At 39.5% G+C, this 21,747-nt stretch overlaps 1 protein-coding gene across 5 annotated transcripts in view; it reads right to left on the minus strand.

Annotated features, from left to right (window-relative positions):
• ITGA9 (integrin subunit alpha 9) overlaps positions 1-21,747 on the minus strand; it is a 226,393-nt gene that overhangs the window by 156,926 nt on the left and 47,720 nt on the right. For all 5 annotated transcript variants that reach the window (XM_064667569.1, XM_064667551.1, XM_064667536.1 and 2 more), the window contains one exon: positions 18,607-18,767. In XM_064667569.1, coding sequence (XP_064523639.1) covers positions 18,607-18,767 — 161 coding nt within the window. The remainder of the gene's footprint in view (positions 1-18,606; positions 18,768-21,747) is intronic.

Consider the following 21,747-nt stretch of genomic DNA (forward strand, 5'->3'; position numbering starts at 1 on the left):
TTATACTGAGGGAGACCAAGCAAAGAACCAGACCTGAATTCACCCAAAGCATGGAGACAAGCAGATGCTTCCTAGATTTAAATGTTCAAAGACGAGATTTCAGTGTTTCCAGAATAATTTATAAAGCATGGAATATGTTTGAGAGGAGAAAAAGGTGATTATTTCACCATTTCCTTTTAAGAAGGTAACTTCTTTGTGTAAAAAATCCAATCAATATTAATCAGTTATCAATATTAATCAATACTAATTATTAATATTAAAAGCATTTACCTGCATCTCTTGCCTTTTTTTTGGCTTATTTTTAGGTTTTGAGGGAGGAGGAGGGAGCTGGAGGTTTTTCAGTGGTTTTGTTTCAGAGTGGGGAGGTTAATGAGGGCAGTACTCTAGTGATATGATACTATTTCTAGAAGCTTTTATTTCTATGAACCTCAAGGTCATACCCCAGTCACTATCTTTCACATGAACATCTTCCTGCCCCAGATGATTCATGTCAGAATTTTTATCACCTTAAACTATTAACAGAAGAGACACAGCAAGAGGTTAAGAGTGCAGTCTGGCATACAAAGAGTGAGGACCACCATCTAATCCAATTTTAAATGAGTGAAAAAAATAAACAAGGCACTGAAGTGCCAAGTGATGCCAAATTATTAAGTGTAGCCAAAACTAGAAAAGACTATGATGAAATTCAGAAACACATAGAAAATGGAAAAGATAGTCAGGGCACATGAAATCTAATTTTGATAAAGCTAGGGTAATAACCACTTTAGAGAAATAATTTAATTTCTATTGTTGGGTATCATTCAAGACAAAGAAAGCGGGCAGCACTACGGACAGTTCAGGCAGATCAACCTCCCACAGTATGCAAGGCAGTAACCTGAAAAAGACACTTGAAGTAAATGTTAAGATTCTGTTAGATATTAAAAAACATCTATTGTGAGCCAGTTTGCTTTTCAGTATGTAATGAATCTCTCTTTGAGTCCACATTTTTGTTCTAGAACCTGGCTAATATGGTCTTCTAGCTGATAGGCTGGTCAGGGCTTCACCAGTGGGTATGGCTCTGGAACAAAGAGAAAATAGTCCTGTATCAACTGTCTATGTCAGGGGAAGTTTAGGTTCAGACCTAATTTAATGTAATTCTTACAAGGTTTCCTGCACTACTTTGTAAAGTACTTTTGTATACAACAGAGCTTTCAGCCTTACCAATAATCCTTAGCTTCACAGTCATTTTCATAGAAGGATTAATTTTTAGGGCTGTGGATCAATTAGTTGATGAAAGCTCTAAAAACCCTGGCAAAAATAAATCCATACAACAACATGGCTATCAGGTATGAATATACTGACTCAGAACTTGTAAAACTACACTAAACATCCATGTAAACATCTACATAGTCCAACGTTATGGAAGATTTTCATGGGTAACTCTAACAAAGGAAATTAAAAAAAACCCAAAAAAAAATCTCCAAGGTGTGAGTTGAAACCTTGAAATAAGGCCAAAGCCCAGAGGTAGGAGGAGTGTCTGCTGCCATGATTAGGACACAGAGAAAGGTATTTACTTTTATCATGGCAGTCTGGCTTTGAAAGAAGCTGACACAGAATGAGAGAAGCTCTGTCCCTGCCTCTCTGCACTTCTAAAGCTTTTAAGATGAACACTACTGGAAAGGAAAGAAACAGAGAGCATGTTTAACAATGTCCTTAACGTGCATATAGGAAGTTCACCAAACAGGACAGATTGAAGTCAGCCAAAGTCAAGATTACCTTTCCAGTCATCATTTTCACATCTGCTATCCTGTGACTGAAATGCCAGGTCCATGACCTGCACCACCCCTCTGCCACAGGCCCCACTGGTAGAGAATACTCTCCCCTAGGAAGGCGAGAGGAACTTAAAAGTTCACAAGCCATGCAGTGCTGCGTGTGGGTCCTCAGAGATGGTGGGCAGAGATGGTGCTTATCACTGGCAGATTGGTAACCACTAAGGGAACAGACTGGTCTCTTTTTATATTGCTGATGATCTAAAATCCAGGTTGTTGCATCTCTGCAGCAATATACTTGTCTACACCAGAAGTCACTGCTGCAGCTTATTTATTATTTTGCTTGCCCACTGACAGCAAGAAAATATCCTCCAGCTCTTTTTCCTCCTCTACCACAGGAAAGGCAACCCAGTCCTTCATTTATGGGGCAACAAAATTTAGAGACTGAAGTACATTTGCTGCAGCAAAAAGGAAATTTCTCAGCAAAAGTGTTGTCTACTATAGAATGGCAATGATTTTTCAATACCGTCCATAATGCTTTCTTCCCCACTGCCAAGCACTACCACTTTGTCACAGTACTCAGAAAAGGCCATTTCAGATTAGTACAACTCTTTCCACTGACATTTTGGATCAATCTCCACATAGCAGCTTTTAAGAGACAAGTTCCACGTGTTCTTTTGCCTTCACATGTACTATCAATATTACTTTAGTGTTATGTAGATGTTTCAATAGTTACTCATTTCAGCTCAACAAAAAAGATGTCAATAATTAAACAAAACAGAAGTGTTTACTACAGCTGTGGTCATTGCTAATAAGAAAAAGATGATGGAACTTAATCCTGGCAGAATCCAAACCGAAATCTCAGCTATCCTCTTGTATTAGCACTCCCATGCCACACCAACTGCCTTCTACACTCCACAAAGTGTTCTCCAAATCCTTAAGCAATGACAAAATTTGTAGAGTTGTACTATTGAATTCATGTACATTTCATTTCCAACAAATCAGGTTTTACCCTTATGCCCAGTCAATTTTCAAAACATGAGGTGTAAAATATGGCTGGCTTCAAACACAAGGTAACTTTACAGGCATTTCAAACATGAAAAAGTAGACCATAACAATGCTACCATTAAGCTCTTCAGTGAGAGTAATATATACTATTTTAAACCATTTAACTAACATCTTTCACAGCTGTTGAGTCCTTTGCCTAGGCTCTGATCCAACTACTACTGCAAGTACCAATAGAAAGGCTACAATGACCTCACATGTGCCTTGGTTGCCGTTTTAAAAGCAAGGTGGGATATCCAGCTGTAATACAGAATACAAATTTGATAATAATGGATAGCCATCACACTACATTTCAGTAAAGCTGAAGAAAATTAGTAGGATTTAGATGCATAAAAGACTCCTATGTCTTTTATCCCATGATCAGCAGACAGAAAATACAGGAACACAGGACAGCAGTTGTGCTCTGCTGGGTCTAATTTCCTTCCACTCAATTAGACCTTGTACATGTCCCCAAGTTGAGTTCAAATTTACAGCTGAAAAGTGTGATTTTTTAATGAATATTATTTAACTGCAGTGGTGGAAGTGGAGTGGAAAATGGGGGTTTGACTGTACCACTTCTCTATCCAGTCCTTTGGCTAAAGTTCAGTCTGGTTCACTTAATAAACAGAATACTGGAAACAGATCAGCGCATCATTACCAACTGGACATTTTTCGTTTTTAACTCATAATATAGAGGTCTACCTACAACAAGGTAGACCTTTAGCTTTCTTGTGAGCCAGTAGAGACCTAGTCAATGGAGTCTGACTCGTCTTGCTCTAAAACACACACATGGAGTGGGCCGAGTGAATTGTGCCCAAAAAATGCTTATTTCTTACCATTAATTGTAAGGGCAACTAAGGGTGAATAATTACAGACGCGATGAGATGAGTAGCACCCAATCATGCATGTCAGCCTCATTTACACTAGTACAGCTGCCACTTTTTTTCTCAGATGACCACTGATGACATCTTATTCCAGACAATCTTCTCAAAAAACGTCTTATGTCGTGCTACATTCCCCTGAAGTAGAATCATTTATTTCTTCCAGAGGCCTAGAGTGCTATGAGCTAACAAGCCCTAATGACTCAGCTGAGACGAAATATGCTCAGCATCATAACTTAGTTTCTTTGCACTATGTGAGAAAGAGATTACACAGAAAGAAACCCACATCACTTTCTAGTGGGCAAAAATAGAAAATTGTAGCTGTTTTCAGTGCTTGACAAAAACCTGAGGATTGTCAACCGAAAAGATCCATTTGCAAACACAGCACTAACACATCAATACACCTTTTTTTTAAAAGTCACAACTAAAAACATATATAAGGTAACAAAGTTTCAACCACCTGTACTATAGACCTAACTGATAAAATCTATCCACCGATATTATCGAGCTGCAAGAGGCAGTGTGGTAAACACTGCAGCTGTCTTCTCACTGAAGGGCACTGCTGAGTCCCAGTGCCATGCTCAAGTTCTTGCTCACCACTGCCTCCATAGGAAAGGGCCAGGAATATTCTTCTTGTATTAGGTGGTAAACACTTCTAGGGGGTATAGCTTAGCACTACACTTTTCCAGCCACTGGCTGGTAAAAATGGATAAGTATCCCTTTACCTCTTGCAGTTGCATTCATAAAACCCAAGCCTGAAAGAGATCTACGTAGGGAAGACACACGCAAGAGCTGCTGCCATCTCTCACTCCTTTCTTCCTTTAATTACCCAGCAGCAATTCTCAAGCAAAGAGAGCAAGAGCAGTCCTGGCAGATTATCACATCCAAAGGGTAAAGGCCTGTTCCTAAACATGCTTTTTTTCATGACTAGGACAGTAAAAGTTCATGTCTTGTTACGGATTTTTAGATGCTACTATAATACACTGTAACTGTTTCTCCTTTCCTAGAGAAGATGTCTCATAAATTTACTTTTAAACAGGCTGGTTTTTTCAAATAAATTTTGATTAGGTGTGATTTCTTTAAATATACATTACATATTAAATATGCATATACATTAATATACATATAAAAATAACATAAAACTCAGTATCATTCTCTATCTCTTCATATGAACAAAACTGTTCCAAAGTAAGAGAAAGGGAGAACAGTAGAAGGCAAATATGCAAATGACTGGAGTTTATTCCAGGGCATTACTCAGAAATGCATGGTCTGTATAAAATGGAGGATAAGCTGAAAATGCATACTAAAAAGTTGTAAATATTAGTCAAAATATTAGTAGATTAGTTGCAATAATGCTAAAGTAAAAATAGAGATGTGTTTGTATAGACACTTTATGACCCAAAGCCCTTTCCCAAGGGAGTGAAACAAACTTGCACATTTTGAGTTAGTTTCATCAATCTATCCAGTGCAGCAATCTCACGAGTCAAGACTTTCATCATGTGTGTTTACTGTATACATAAGATAATAATTTGCAGCCTACAGCTTGCTGTAGTCCTTTATTTCATACCCACATTCAGTATTCTGCATCTGCAAAAGTAAGTTCTTGCGACACTTGAAAAGAAAAAGTTTTTTGAGTGTGGAGAACAGACCAATGGTGAGGACAAAGCTGAGTAAAAATATTCCATTTGTTCAAAATTGCAAGTGGTACACAAATGAGCAAAACCTGATCATACCTCTCCTTAACCATATTACTATATAGTTAAAGGCACAGTTTTAATAGTTGTCAGTTTACAAAAAGATTTTAAAAGAGAAGAAGCATTTTGCAATAGAGGTATGCTAAATTCATCTGCCAAAGCCTAAAGTCAGCTGAAGGTCCAGCACAGACCAATGAGCTAGCTCCTAGGTGGAGTGTAAGTTTGGCAATACACTTCTTGGCAATCTAAACTAACTTACATGCCATGTTCTCTAAGGATCATAAATCAAGCTCATTTTGGATAATGCTGAGTTGTTGGCAAACTGCTACACAACACTTGTCTCGTAGCCTACACCTATCATGCAACTTGGCACTGGAGGAATGTATTCAGCAGAACAGGAAGAAATTTAGTAGCAGGAAAACCAACATGCTAAACAATACCTGTTTTGTTGTGACTATACCCATGTATCATTCTATCGTATTTTGTCATGAGACCTTTGCAAAATACATCACAAAGCTTAAGTATCTGGCTGACTAGATTTCCCTCTAACACACAAGTAAGTCAGATCTCTAAGAAGTGGAAAAAAATTAAGCTAGAGAGGAAGATAAAGGAAGATGAGAGAAATAGGACAATTAGAAACACATCATCAGATCCTAAATTCATTTAAACAGTCCTTGCAACTTGACATTAGAAGCATGATATATACATATATATGTATATATACCACTGCTGCTCTTCATTTCTTCTTCACACCTACTTATTTAATTTCCTGCTTCTCAGCCACCTGCAGAACACTGCACTGTTCAGATGGCAAAGACTGCAGCTATATCAAAAATATGGCACATATACAAAGCTTTACATAAGCCTTTTCAATTTTTGGATTTTTCTTTTTCTTAGTAAGATATGAATTATCTCTGACCTTTCTTTTCTTTCTGGTTCTGACTAGAACTAGTAGGATGACAGTACATACATTCTCAGAAACGCCCCTACAATACATCTACAGGCATTTCCCCTACAATTGGGAAATGTAAGAGAGGAAAACGTCCAGCCTAAATCTGCTTTTTCAAAAGATTCAGAGAGCTAATAGATTCTTTTGGATTATATTGAGGATGTCTACTTTACGAAAACAACCCTTCAAACATCCAAACCTTACAGGTTCCTCATATATCATGGTGACTGTCCCCCTGGCTATTTATAGACATGAACACTGCTGCGGTTTATACATGGGTCTGTACCAAAGGTGGTCCCTGATCACAACAGCTCATGATCCAAAATCCTGGACTGATTCAACCAATCACTGAAGAGACAAATAGATTTTAGAAAATATCATCATGAAAAACAAATGAGTTGTTGCACTTCAATAATATCATACATTTTAGATGATGTCAAAGAGGAATCGTGTGGTTTCTATGTCTCTGGTATATGTGGGAGCAGCTACTCCCAAACAGTACGGATAGTCAAAAAGGCAATACTAAGAAATCTACAGAACCTTACTAATCAGCATTTTACCTTTATTGCCTTTGCAACATTTTCAAGGCTGAAAATATAAAAATTGCTACAATAAAGAATTAGAGACAGGCATAAGGTAAATGCTTAGAAGAGTAAGAGACTAACAGCAATAATTTGTAAGTATTGAGTACAAAACTGGCTGCTCACCATGCAGCTCTCCAGAGCCGCAGTCAGGAGTATTCCTTTCAAGATGAAAAAGACAGCACTAACACCAAAAGTAAGATACATACAGATTATGCAGTCAGAAACATTAGATTTTTGGAGAGCCCTCTTGATGGGCAGAAGGGGAACACAGTAGAAACCCTATAAAAACATTCTGCTCATTCCCTGAAGCAAGCAACCTTGTGTTGAACCCACCAGCCTTCAACCAACACAGAACAGTAGATCGTTTTGTTACAGAAGGAGTGGGAGAGCGAGACAATGTCAAAAAAGACCAACAGGAACAATGCAGGGTAAAATTAAGATTGTTTTCAGAATAGTAATGAAAGAAAAAAAGAACCATCACAAATATTTACATTGCTTATATAAAGTTTAAAAATAAATTGTGGGATTTGTCCAAGTTCTTGGAAATGACAAATTAAAACTAGTGTCACAGCACAGTTGTATGCAGTGTCTCCATTTCAGGGATGCGTTTTCCCAGAACTGACTACATATGTATTGGTCAAGCAGAGATACAGACAGCAGAAGGTGCCCCAATGCAGTTAGCAGGAACGGACCAGAGGTAGAAGCACCATCCCAATTAGCTTAAACACTCATCCATTCTCCCATGCCACAAATACTCAATGGGTTCAGGAAAGGCTTTGAAAATACCTTGTCATGTGAGCAGGGTCTGCTCTGGTCTCCAGGCAAGATCCTCACCTCTCACTGAAGGGATAGCTTTTGCCATTGATTTCTATTGCCGAGGCTGGGTTGCAGGTTTTGTGTTGTCTCAGCACAGACTGCAGGAAAGGCTCCCAAACCTGGCTGCACTCTGGGGCTCAGTTTCTCAAATTCAACTTATAAATTTTGATGCTGCAATTTGAGAGTGAACAGGGGCAGCTTTCATAGAAATAATCACATGGGTAACACAAGAAAATGGAAACCACCTCCTCCAGTTGCCTTCCTGCAATCAGGCAGTGGATGGGGTGAATGCTCACTGACATCTCCAATTCACAGGGAGCTTGTGGGTTGCCAATTACAGTTGGAGGGCTCAAGCCTCCCTGTCACCATGAATTGCAGAGCTCATGAATGAGAGCAAACCAGCAGCCTTTCCTGACCAAGCGGCTTCTGGGGGGGGGGGGGGGTCATGCACCACAAATGACAACTGAACTCACTCATTTTCACCGGGGTAATATTTTCTTATACAAAATTGATACCATATGAATTTGTCAGGCTTTATACTTTACCAGGGCACAAAACAGTCATTTCTCCCAGTACACATAACCGAAAGGGTAATTCAGAACCGTTCAGTGATCTGCTTAATGATTTAAAAGTAGTTTATAGCTGTTACAGTTGCATGAAACTACCTCTTTTCTCTGAATAAATAAAATTCTTATGAGGAAACAATAACAAGAAGGGGACTTGGGGTGCTGGCCATGGAAGAGTCTGTAGAACCCAATGAAAAACAAGACCCTAGACCAAATATCACCATTGGACCTAAAGGCACATGTCAGAGGTGTGAAAAGCAAGCACATGAGGAATGGATGCATAGACTGTAAGAGTACCAAAGCCCAGGGATTCCTTTGTTCAGGGTCCCTTCCCAGAGACAGACAGCTTGAGCTATTATGTTGCTGCATGATAATAAAAAGTTTCAAGCTTTTCAATTTTGGCATCCTTTCTAGCTCACTGAATAAGATCACAACAGCCAAATCTGCGTTAGTAGTGATAGAGCTTAGTATCTTACAAGGAAGGGATTTTAAAGCCTTTCCATTAGACGATTATGCATTTTGACTTTACTAAAACTGCTTTTTCATGGCTAATGGTACATTTCACTTGCTGCTTTCTATATCCTACCAGGTCAAAAACATGTGAAAGAATATATAAATTTATAAGACACAATCTGTTTCAACTTACATTCTTTTCTTCTCATCAAAGTTATTAATGTCAGTTCCCTTATAGTCAATCCTGTCAAATAAACAGCTGTGTATCTGCTAATAGGATGAAAATTACCAAGTTATAACAAGTTTAATCAGTTGTATTTTTAACTTATTTTGTCATCTATGGAAGTTTTAAGTGATGCAATATGTGTGCCAACAGAAGGAAGTAATAAATTTACTTTACTCTTACATTAGATTCCCTTAGACTTACCACTAACTTTCACATTTCAGCCTAAAATTTAACACCAGACCTAGGTCTTCTCCCAGGTCCATTTCCCCCCTCTGTTGGGAGAATTGAGATTATGCGTGAACAATTTCTATTGCATTTCTGTGAGCCTTGCCTTGGCATAATTGGGTGTGGACAGTAAAAAGCAACTACGCAGCTAACTTGGCTTCAGCCTTGAGGCTAGAACAAAGGAGGCTTTTTGCCAAGGTCAAGGAGGAGTTTTTGGCAGGTGAACAAGTTTTCTCATCTCCTATGGACACCTGTTGTGATCCAATTAGCACCGTACAACAAAGTATGTTTTCCTTATGTATCCAGTGCTATGTGAAGAAGAATCACACATCTGAGTGTCATAAGCAGTATATAAGGTGTCTTTCTTCTAATAAATCCGACATTTTGCCAATCATACTGGTCTATGAGCAGTCTGTCCGTGCCCCTCCATCAACACCCCTCCCCCCCAAACAATATGAAGCTTTGCACGATTCTCTCCCTTTTCATTATGTTTTGTTATAACAGGCAGGCTATCACCCAGTCCTATAAGCAATTTCAGATATTATGGAGTAAAATATATTCAAGGCCAATTCATAAATGGAGATTAAAAATAACTGGAACAACAAGATGGAAATAAACCAACTTGTGTAAAAGATATGCAAAAGCCATTCATTATTACGTATTTTTCAGTTTTTCACAGGGAAGATATATGTTCACAAATAATTTCAAGAACGACTTTATTTACAAGAAACTACTTGTGCTACATATGAGAAATCATCAACAACAACACATGCAACTTAAGCAGAAAAAGTGGTAGAGTAGAAGATCCTCTGCTGAAATTTTCTTTGAAACACTGAAGTTGCTACATTATGTTCTTGGTGGAATTTGATCAAAGAAATCTCTCTCGTGCCGTAACACTGAGCTTTTGCTCAAGAATCAATTCGTTAATTAATTATGTTCTATGCAGCCTTTACAACATGCCCTTCTGAAGGTTGCTCTTTTAAAGCTGTGTAATTCACATGCAGCAATACCAATGTTAACACTGGATGAAAACAAACAGCACATTACACCGACCCAGTCAGAGGATACCAACAAGATGCAAGAAACCCTCAAAATCAAATTGCACATATTCCTAAAATTTGACTACTTCCCTGCTTTGAGGATGGTTTTCATAAGTATGCTTTTGTCAAAGATGACCATTTTTTCCAAGCAAAAGTAACCACTGAAAGCAATCACAGTGATCACTTTGTAACACAAACATTTGATGGGAGAAAATTGTAAAATCACAATACACTGAAGTGCAGAAGTACAACCTATTTTGCCTCATGTATCTAATCCATAAGGACATCTTGTAGAAAGGCAGGAAACAAGTTTAAGGATATGACATCAGGTCAAACATATTGTGGGCAAGGGGGAAATAATTCAAACTCCCAGATAACTACCTATTTCAAATCTCCAGAAAACAGCTAGTGTAGGACAGTACATAATACTAAACATTCCCTAAAGTAACTGGGACTCCAGGAGAGGTCACAGAGCTCTGTAAGGGGAATTGACGAATAAAAATATGCAACAAACTGCAAGTCTATAAACAAGGATTTAACTTTTGATTACCAGCACAACCGTACCAACTGTAACTACCCCACCGCATATGTAAGGGCTGGTATGTGGGGGTGAAGTAACACGACAGAGTATGCACTTTTCCTCAATTGTTTCTGGACGTCAGGAGCTCAAGATTAATTCAGTTCCACATTTGACATTATGTAGCGAGTATCGAGAGAAAGGGAAAAAAGGCATTTTCTGCCAAAAAAGCTCTATGCCTGCAAGCTATTATTCCCACATTTCTTCAAACATATTGACAGGCACTTTTGGTATGAATTAGGGCACTGGATTAGCATCATATGTTGCCACCCAAACCAAACACAGCATCTGTAAGAGTCTCCCAGGAGACTCTGTTCTGATTACGAGAAGGTTATAGATTTGGAACATACTCAGAAGCCACAGCCAGCAAAATTAATTGTTTTCTCTTTAGCCTAGAGAGTTTTCTATTGGAAGTTGCTTCCAATGTTTCCTGATGAAATGCCCTGCTCATTCCTTCCTAAGGGTAGCAAAAGGAAACGGTAATAATTTTAGGCGCTTCCCAGTTTGGGCGGGATAAGCCGACTGTGTTCATGTGTGTGTTCAAGATTACCGCACAGACTGATATTCCTCCATGTGCTCTAAATAGGAAAACCACTAAGACAAACAAGCTGCTCCCTATTGCAATTTTCTGCAGCAATACTCAAGCATTAAGCGTATTCCCCTTAAATGTAAATTTGTCCCAAAGAAGTACTAATACACTTTTAAATCAAACTTTTGCCACCATGTGTTTAGTTTCTATCACTCTCTACAAACAATATGTTAGAAAGTTTCAAAAATAGTAGTGTTGCCTTCTCTTCTGCTTCTTTCCACCTGAGAAAACAAACTGTTCGGTTAACCAGCAGGGCCACCAAAAGCAAAAATATTCCTATACACCATTATCTGCCTTTTGAAATTATTTTTCCTAGCACAAAGTACAACACCTCTTTTATCTCTATTTGGACATTCACTTCCCAAAAGTGATATCACTGGGAAATGCAATTACTTCTTTCAGACAAATGGACTGCCTTTCAAAGCTGTGGACTCTGATATTAAAGAATCATTGGAAGGCTTGAGTTGGAAGGAACCTTAAAAACCATCCAATTCCGACCACCCACCCCCCACCTTACACTAGACCAGGTTGCTTAAAACCCCATCCAACCCAGCCTTGAACATTGCCAGGGATGGGGCATCCACAACTCTGGGCAACCTGTTCCAGTGCCTTACCCCCCCGTGAGTAAAGATCTTCTTCCTAACCTCTAATCTAAACCTATTGTCTTTTAGTTTAAAACAGTTCCCCCTTGCTGTATCACTATCTGCCTATGTAAAAAGTCACTCCCCTCTTTTTTATAAGCCCCTTCAAGTACTGGAAAGCTGCTGTAAGGTGTCCCCAGAGCCTTCTATTCTCCAGGCTGAACAGCCCCAGCTCTCTCAGCCTGTCTTCATAGGAGGTCTTCCAGCCCTCTGAGAACCTCCTCCCTAAAAGTTTTGTGCTCTGTCCAGGGCTAAATCTGCCCCTCCTGAGTCTCCAAAAGGTTTTAATCCGCAAATGAAATCTCTTCTCGAGAAACTACAGGATCAGACAGATATACATCAGTGGGCAGACAGCACAGCCAGGCATATGTCTGTGACTGAATATATAAGAGCAGCAGTGAAGTGTTATGCTTCATTAAGAGTTTACATAGAGTAAAAGTAATTCTCAGCTCTGTCAAAACTTAAGAAATATGCATTTTTGAGAGACTCTACTTGAAAAATGAATTAGATTTCTTTGCCATTACAGATTATATCACCGGGACAAGTTTATCAAGGGGCTCAAGATTAAAGATTTGGATCCCTTTAGGCTTTAGCAGGGAACACTACAGTTTAAAAAAGGCAGGCAAAGCAGAATGAGCCCCTGTGCTGTAAGTCTATTGACTGAGCCTCATTTAAAATGCTACTAATTTCACTTAGGGAACATAAAATCTCTGTGGTGGTTGCTCCACCACAGCAACAAAATTTCTGCCTGGGCCATGAACAACATATTTGGCCTTTTTTATACATGCTGGCAAAAGTCAAAGAGCAACAGTGAACTTCAATGAAATCAGTTATCTTGCTAAAACTTGAAATGAGATGTTTGTGGGCTTTTTTGTTTCATTGTTTTTATAATGGAGAAGCTCTGCATAGAGCAAAAAACACTCAAAGACACTCTCCAACCAGATGGGTTGGAGTTAGTCACTCACCCAATTACATTATCTAAAAGTGTGAGAAAAGGAAATAAAAATTATTTCTTTAAAAACCTAGGAAGATGGGCAGAGGAGAACTTCTGGACAAAACCTCTACCTCAGCTCACAGCTGAAAACCACCCAGTGGCCTCAGGATGCAAGAGCCTTTGGGCTATCACACACCTCTCTAGCTACACTGCCCCATAAAGAGCTCCCATACAGTTAATAGCACAATATCTGATATAACTTGCACTATCAGCCCTTAGAGATCTCACAGCACTTAATACTTGCAGCATGGGTCCCCTCTTGAAAGGAGGTATATTTGGCAGCTTCATTTTGGTCACATTTTGCAGGTTAGTTTTGAACTTGATTATAAGCTCACCCCTGAAAGACAATATAACTTGTTCTGGGTGAACCTTGCAAAAACCTTGGAAAACCCTGGAAAAGCCAAAGACAACTCCATAGTCATTAACAGTATTTAACTATTGATACAGTTAATGCTCAGCTCAAAGATGCAGCTAACCATTGTTCTTTCCTTGCCCGTATGAGCTACACAGGAAAAAATGCAGATCTCTTCTCCCTGGCTTATTTTTCAAGGTGAGACATCAGTTCTACTCAGTGCCAGACAGAATGTATCCAAAAGGAGATGGTTGATCACTTTACAGAATAAGGAAGCAAAAAATACTACTTATTTTATTTGTATTTATGTATTAAAACACATTTATTTTTCTCTGCTGAAGGGTAGGCAGCCTGTGCTAACAGATTACGAGCAGACTTTGTGCAGTTTTGGAAAACAGAACTGTTCTGGAAAGAATGTGTCTTGTAAATAAACCCCTTCCTGTGCTTCATGATTACCCTACCTATCCCACAACCCTTTAAGGCGGCACACATGCTATGACTGCATCTGGCTGGGGCTGACAGTTTCTCCAGTTGGCCCCACAAAAGGGTAGAAAAAAGTCCTGCAAAACAAGAAAAAACAAAAAAGCCCGAAGATATCACCTCTGCTCTTGGCACTGAATCACACTGTAGTCATCATTTCTGATAAAACTACACAGCAGCTTTCATGTTGCAGTGATGACAAACTTCCTGCTGCAGGCTCGAACAGGTCAGCATTCCCTTTCTCTGCCAAGTGGTCCAAACCCTGTGAAATCCTACATAATCAAGACCAAGTTTTCGTGGTTTGTTGCTGCTGGGAAAGCAGTCTCTGCTTCAAGTGTTACCTGTAACACCACCAGCCAAACTTATACATAGAGGTGTTAATTCACAAGCAGACAACTCTCAGAAGGAAGTGTATCTTGCAAAAATGATCAAGGTGATACCATCTCTACATGAGACATGATTGCGGCCAAATCCTTTGCTACCCAGACTCTAGGAAAAAGCCAGACTACTATGAATTACAAATAAAAGCTTTTAATACATGCATCCCTCTCAGATGAGATCAAACAGCTACAGAGGGAGAAACAAACGTGACCACAGACAGTGACTAAAATTGGCGAGCATGAGAGATGAAGTTTGTGTGAGATCAGCAATCCAGAGTATCTGCAGTGATGCATGGCAAAGACCAAAAATGTGCTTATAAAAATGCAAATTGACTACAGAACTCAACAATGAACAAAGCACAGCTGTGCAATTTCAGTTGAAAAGGCAGTATTTTATTCCAAATCTGCCTGCACAAAACCAGCACGTGCTACTCACTTACATCCTTTGTGAAAAGCCACTCCTCTGTTACTTCTCAGCCCCATTGTTCCCATGAGCTGGATCCATTAAGAGTTAATACAATGAGTACATAAAACCGCTTAAAATAACCACAGAGTCACCAAGATAAATGGTCTGGTTTAATCATGAGCCAGGACTGCTGGTGGTGTTTGCAGCTATTACAACATTCACTCTGCACACAGACAGCAGTGTGCCGTAGCAACAGGCAGCCCAGCTAGCTGGCCCACAGTGGGGTAAGAAACCAGACAATGCTTCTTTAATAAATGTAGCAATTCTACAAGGGGCTTTCACCATCATCACCATTACACCTTTGTGATAAAACAAGGAAGATGTTTTGACCCTGCATAAATCTGCCAGCACAATGTGCTTTGCCATCTGTACCAAATTCTCTTGTCCTATCCACAGATAAATCTATCCTAAATATTAGGGGAGCCCACTAAGCAGAAAACAACCAGGGCAGTTAGTGGAAAAGGGAAACAATGATTCCTCAGAGTTACTGCCTTGATCACAGAACCTTCTAAGCACACAGCACAAGTCTTCTGAACACCATCAAACAAGTGCGGTTCCCAAGAGAAAACTCTGCATTTCAGTTGCATGCCCAGACATTAAGGAGACACATGTAAAGACTCAAAATCCATTTGTTTTCTTAATCTTCTCTGATTCTATGTCCTTCTGCAACTTCTGCTTCTTTTCCTCTTATACCACATTCCATTTTCTCATGTTTTTGTTTGCCATTCCTTATACCAAAAAACCAAATCCCTTTACCAAAAAAAAAAAAAAAAGCTAATCAGATTTAACTTTGCTTCCTTTTACTCCAGCAAAACTGACAGACACCTTTTAGTAGTTTCATCACAATCGAAGGAGGGTAGTGTCAGCACCATCGTCCCCGGACAGCTGGAAGAGGAACAGTCAAGCAGTGAAGCACCTCCTGAGTGACAGCAGGGATCAGCTATGCATTGACACAAGAAAGCCAGTGACTCTTCTGAACTTCTCAACTAGTAGCCATTTTCTACTGAATGTATTAAAAAAATGCAGCTTTTGAAAATGACACCTGAGTGTGAGTAATGGTACAACTATCTATGTATACTAAAGAATTAAAGTTTCTTAGCTAGAAATCATCAAACAGGTTCCAGTGTTGGTAGGCAAGCAAAACAAAAAAGTGCAAAAGAATCATAAAACTATATAACTTTTTTACATCTCTATATCCACTACAAAACCAAATGCAACATATTTTGAAGTCTCAAAAGAAAAATGTTTCCTTGTGAACTACCATAATTCTAGCAACTTGAGTTCTAATTTAGTAGCCTGCCTTGTACAAGATCAAGCTGTGAGCTACATGTATCCTACAAATTTTCTGAGATCCACTTAGTCACATAGATATGAGGAAATAAAGACTTTAATAGACAAATTCAGTAGCAGCGATAAGAACAGTAACTCCTGTCCTGAAAAGAAATCACAAATAGGAAATGACTCATGCTCAAAACATCAACACTTATCAATTGCAAAACAATCAAATTAGTATTCCTGCCAGCTTATCTGAAGACTGCAACCCTTTTAGTGTTCAGTTTCACTGAGGTCTCTCAAGATCAAATCCATCAAAAATCACAGAAAGCTTGCAGAAGTCTATTTTTTTCAATGACTTTTCTCAGTCCTTCTGTTTTGTGCCTCCACCATACTGGAACACGTTGGTGAGACAATGTCATCAAGCAAGGCCTGGCACAGGCTTGCATTTATCTAACATAATGCACAGAGCTCTGCTAGGTTCCATTTGGACTGGACACCCTGTGTACCTAGAAGGGTTTGTAAAGTTAGCACGTGAGGTCACACACAAGTCCATGATCTATCCTTGATTGCAGGCAGTGCAGAACCGACATCCTTATACCACATAAACCCATTTGTGAGCAGTGACACAAATAAACAATAATAAAGAGAACAGATCAAGGATGCAACTGCAAACAACTCAATTTGCCATGGAAGGGAATTCATCAGGCATACAGTAAATAAAAGGGAAAAGGAAAGCCAAAGTGAAATACTTTGTATATTTTAAGCCCACATCTTTTATCACCCATTCCATCACAAATCTATGCAATCAAGGAGAATGCCGGCTGGAGTTTGTGAAGGGTTTTTTTTTTATTTTGTTTTTCAGGGGTTTTGTTTTACTAGCTGCTACTTAAGGATAGAAGTGAAAGATCATGACACCATTTCCACTCCTGCAGAGTGTGTAGGGCTCTCTTTGATGCTTCTGATGTCATGTAGTCTTGTGGATCATATCACCTTTCCAATGAAAGCACAGGAATTATCTTTCTTCATTACTTTGCATTCTCTCTCACAAGAACAAACATTTCCTGCTATTCTTCCAACAGTGAAAAATAGCTGCTTGTATCACATGGAAAGCCAGTAGCCTTGTTTGTTAAACAGCTGTTTTGCTTTAAGTTGTTGGTATTTTTAAACACGTTTAAATGTTTCTCTTTCCTATAAAAATCCAATTTCCCAGGAATTTTCCAGAAAAATAGTTTTTACCTTTGCATTCCCGTAATCATTTAAATTATTTAAAGAGTTTCTTGGGCATATGTAGCTTTCTAATGAATTCTGTGTAGTATCCAAAAACTACAAGAAGAGCTAGCGTGAAAGAAGTCATTATTGGGTTATAGGATTAAGATAGGAAGGCATATGACTCCTTTTCATACAAACTCAATACACTGAAGTCTAACCAGATGTGCTCATTGGAGAAAGACCAGAATCAGTAAACTCAGAGACATACTTTCTAAGTAATTGTCATCTCTTAGGTCTACATTTTCTTCAACAAGCTTTTCCACAGCAGAAAGCAAAGGCTGTTCAGAAACAAAAAGCCATGGAAGACACCTAATCTCTTCCCTGAGACCCACACAACAGGACAGCATTTCCTCCTTGGTCCCTTTATTTATTTTATTGTCTCTCAACAGCCATGCACAAAATGTTGATAAAGTCGAAGGATTAATTTTATCTCTCGTTCTCACAGTTTTTAGGTACAAAGAGGCTTCCTGGAAAACTTTATGCATTTAGGAAATCTGGGCATGCTGTATTCTCAAAACAAGACAGTGTCAAGTGATATCCATCTGATTTAAGTCACACTCATCTACGGGTATAAGCCCTTCAGTAAGGAGAGTATGTAATGAATGGTGATACAGATTAGTATTTGTAAGACATTTGTCGTTTAAAAGATAAATGTCCTTCCTACATAATTTTAAAGTCCATTCTATAGATTTTTAGTGTGGAAGAAAACTGTTGTGCTTACTTTGAAAACAAAATGGCACCTGGGTGACATTTCTTTAACAACAGCTGCCCAGTGAAGATAACTACAGTCCTAGCAAGCCCTAGATGAAGAGTTTGTCACAGGAAAAACAGAACCTTTCTTTGTCTCAACAGGTCTAGAAAGCACCTTCTGTATCCCTAGGACCATGACACAGGTGAAATTAAGTTATCCCACTGCTGCTCTCAAGCCCAGATGAAATTCACAGGGCTCTACAAATCCAAGAGCCCAATTACTTCATTACACACCCCATGTTATTCTGCCGTTCCTATGCACAGTGTGTCAGCAACCTCTTGTGCAGTCAGACCTTACACAAAACTAAACACTAAACCTGCTGCTCCTACCAAAACAAGACATTACCTCCTTGGGTATGACATATGTAACAACAAAGCAAGGCAAAAGAAGAAAGAAACCCCCTCTGCCTGATCAAACATAAATAAAATACATTTTCCTGGCACGAGGTCTTGAAGGCCTGATACTACTCAGACTGACAAATGATGCCAAGCAAGAAGTTCTGAGCTTCCACCCAAAAAGTTTCATCCACCTGTCAGGAAACGAAACATCTGAGGCCAAGCAGCACTACTTGTAATAAGGCCAACACAAGGACAGGAATGAACTGACCTTGACATATGCTAGGTAATGCTCACACTTTTCCTGCATATATGACAGTTGTAACTTCTCTGTGATCTGCCCTGCTGTCTCTCCAGAAGTCACAAAGTAAACTCTGGGTTGATGGCTCTTTTCCTTCTTTGCCACATCAGCAGTCAAGTTATAATTCAAACCTGTTTTAAAAAGGAAGAAGAAGAAAACAAAGGATGTCAGTGAACAATAGTTATTTTCTAGCCACCTATCAATAGACCCTGTTGCCTCCTAGTGTGCTTGAAGAAAGGTCAACCCTTGCAAGACCTCAATCAATCACTAAGTTTCCCGTGGCTACATAAAACCAAATCCAATTACTAATGTACTCCCACATTTTGTGTTGCTATTATTCCCAGCCCATCCTTCCTGCAGGAAATGGTAAGAATCCATCTAGATACGCACATTTAACACAAAAAAAGAAAACCCAAAACATCCAAACCAAAAAAAATACAAAAAACCCCAGAAGATGCTTAAACTATGTTGCTAACAGAAAAAGCAAAACCACACAAACAACAGCAGCAGCTTCAAGTTTGTTTTTCTTCTAAAACAACACAAACTATGCAAATGTAAACTATGATGTGGCATTTCCTGACAATTGTTTTCTTTGATTTGCAGTCACAGCATTTATACCTTAACTAGAGGTCGATGCCTTGCACTCAGCAGTGCCCTCTTAGATGTTACACATCCCTGGCAGTTTATAGAAGACATATCCCAAGACTTACGAGCTGTCTCTTTGTAAATCTTGTTTCCAACACAACCAGTTGCTATGTCACTGGATGTGTATGTGTCCAGAAGAAAACTTATTTGCTACTTGAAGTACTGTGCTGATTTTGGCTGAGATAGAGTTAATTTTCTTCACCATAGCTAGTAAGGGGCTATGCTTTAGATCTGTGCTGAAAACAGCGTTGATAACACACGGATGTTTTAGTTACTGCTGAACAGTGCTTTGCACAGTGTCAAGGCCTTTTCTGCTTCTTACATTGCTTCACCAGTGAGTAGGTTTAGGGGATCACAAGAAGTTGGGAGGGGACACAGCTGGGACATAGCAAAGGGATATTCCATACCATATGACATCATGTTCAATATATAGAGTAGGGGAAAGAAGGACAAAGGTGAGGACGTTTGGAGTGACCATGTTTGTCTTCCTAAGTAACCATTACGCTTTCCTGGAGATTGCTGTACCCCTGACTGCTCATGGGAAGTGGTCAATGAATTCCCTTTTTTTCTTTGTTTGTGTGCACTGGCTTTTGCTCTACCTATTGCAGAATCACAGACTATGCTGAGCTGGAAGGGAACCACAAGGATCCAGCTCTTAGCCTTGCACAGGACCACCCCCAAGAGTCACACCATGTGCCTGAGAGCATTGTCCAAATGCTTCTTGAACTCTGTCAGGCTTGGTGCTGTGACCATTTCCCTGAGTAGCCTGTTCCAGTGCCCAATCACCCTCTGGGTGAAGAATCTTTTTCTAATATCCAACCTAAACCTCTCCTGACACAACTGCATGCCAGCCTCTCAGGTCCTGTCACTGGTCACCACTGAGAAGAGATCAGAGCCTGTTCCTCTTCCTCCCCTCATGAGGAAGTTGTAGACTGTTAAAGACTGCTGTAGATGATTACCTTGCCTTCATCTCAACCCATGAACTTTCTCACTTTTAGCCTTCTTGGCACAAAAGTCTCTGTGAACACTTATAAACTCACACAATTCAAATTAGCTTCACTTCATTTGCAGTGTGTTGCATTCTGACTAAAAGCTTAGGGCATAGAAACCAGACAAACCTTAAGTGGTATGAAAAGCCATAACTGGGGAATCAGCCTAACTACCATCACAGGGCTTCACCTGAACATTTTTTTGTTTGCTTTTGGTAGAATAACTTGCTTAGAAAGATAATGTCTTGAAAATATTTCAAACTCACAAGCTCATGACCAAAAACTCTCACTAAAGTGGTGTTTACTCAGTCCTACTAAAAAGCATCACCTTATTAGAAAGACAGGGTTTAGCTTGCTTAAAATCCTAAACTTTTTTTCTTTTCTTAAGGTGTCCCACACCCATCCCCAACTGTCTCCCTTTTTATTTCAAGATCTCATATGCATATACATGCAAGCAATGCCAAGATCTGCACCAATATCACAAAATTAAAGACAAGAAAACATGTTAGCAAACCCAGGCTTTGCTACACAGAGGCAAAAAGCCCTCTGGACAAATGCAGCCCTCTTCAAAGGAGGAGGGCCAAAGGAAGAAAGGAGTGCAGAGCTTGCAGGGGTGCCTAGGGAGGCTTGTAAAGTCTCCAGTGATAGTGTGACGTATTAGCGACATTGAACAATTCCTCACTGCAGGCATGGAAAGGGATCCCAATGTGAGGCCTGCGCCAGGCCTCTGATTAAAGATCCCAGACACTGTCCAATCAATACGGTTCCCTGCCTCCCCTTTATTATCACAACTTGTTTCTATGTTGTATTCAAAGAAGTCATATCAGTGGAAAAACTGAAATATCATGAATACTTTTTTTCGCCCTCCCCAGTTTTGTTGCTTCCTAAAAGCAAACCCAAGTGAGGAGATAACTGGCCAAACTTATCACTGCTGGTGGTTTAAGTTCCTCCTGCTCACTCCAGTAGAAGAACAGGAGGCAAGTTTTTTGCAGCAAATTAACTCTTCCAGGTACTGCCTTCAAACATTTGTCCAGCAGCTTTAAGCAAGTTTTCTCACTTTTTTTCTGGGGATCTACCCACCCAACTTCATACAATCGAAATAAAACTCCGGCATGGGTTTGATGACCTCAGAAGGGCTCAATTCTTCTAATGACTATTCCTTTTCCATAACTAAAGCTAAACGGATAAAAGTTTCGATAACAGCTCCCTCTGAGAAATTTTTGGTCATACCTGCAAGAGTACCCCCACCCAGCAGACCAGGTGAATTACTCCAGCCAGTATGAGATGTACCAAGTAAATGGCAGCAGGCATTTTACAGTGGATTTTCATCCTAAATGCCATATATGTACTCACGATGCAAGAGTCATCCTTGATGGCTGATGGCAGCCCTGAAGCAGTAAGGAGTTAGAAGAGATTAAGATCAGGCCATGGTATCCCCCAAGCTAAAACGGAAATCACAGTTGACTGCACTAATGGA

The sequence above is a fragment of the Pseudopipra pipra genome, chromosome 1, assembly GCF_036250125.1.
Source record: "Pseudopipra pipra isolate bDixPip1 chromosome 1, bDixPip1.hap1, whole genome shotgun sequence".
Taxonomy (NCBI): Eukaryota; Metazoa; Chordata; class Aves; order Passeriformes; family Pipridae; genus Pseudopipra; species Pseudopipra pipra.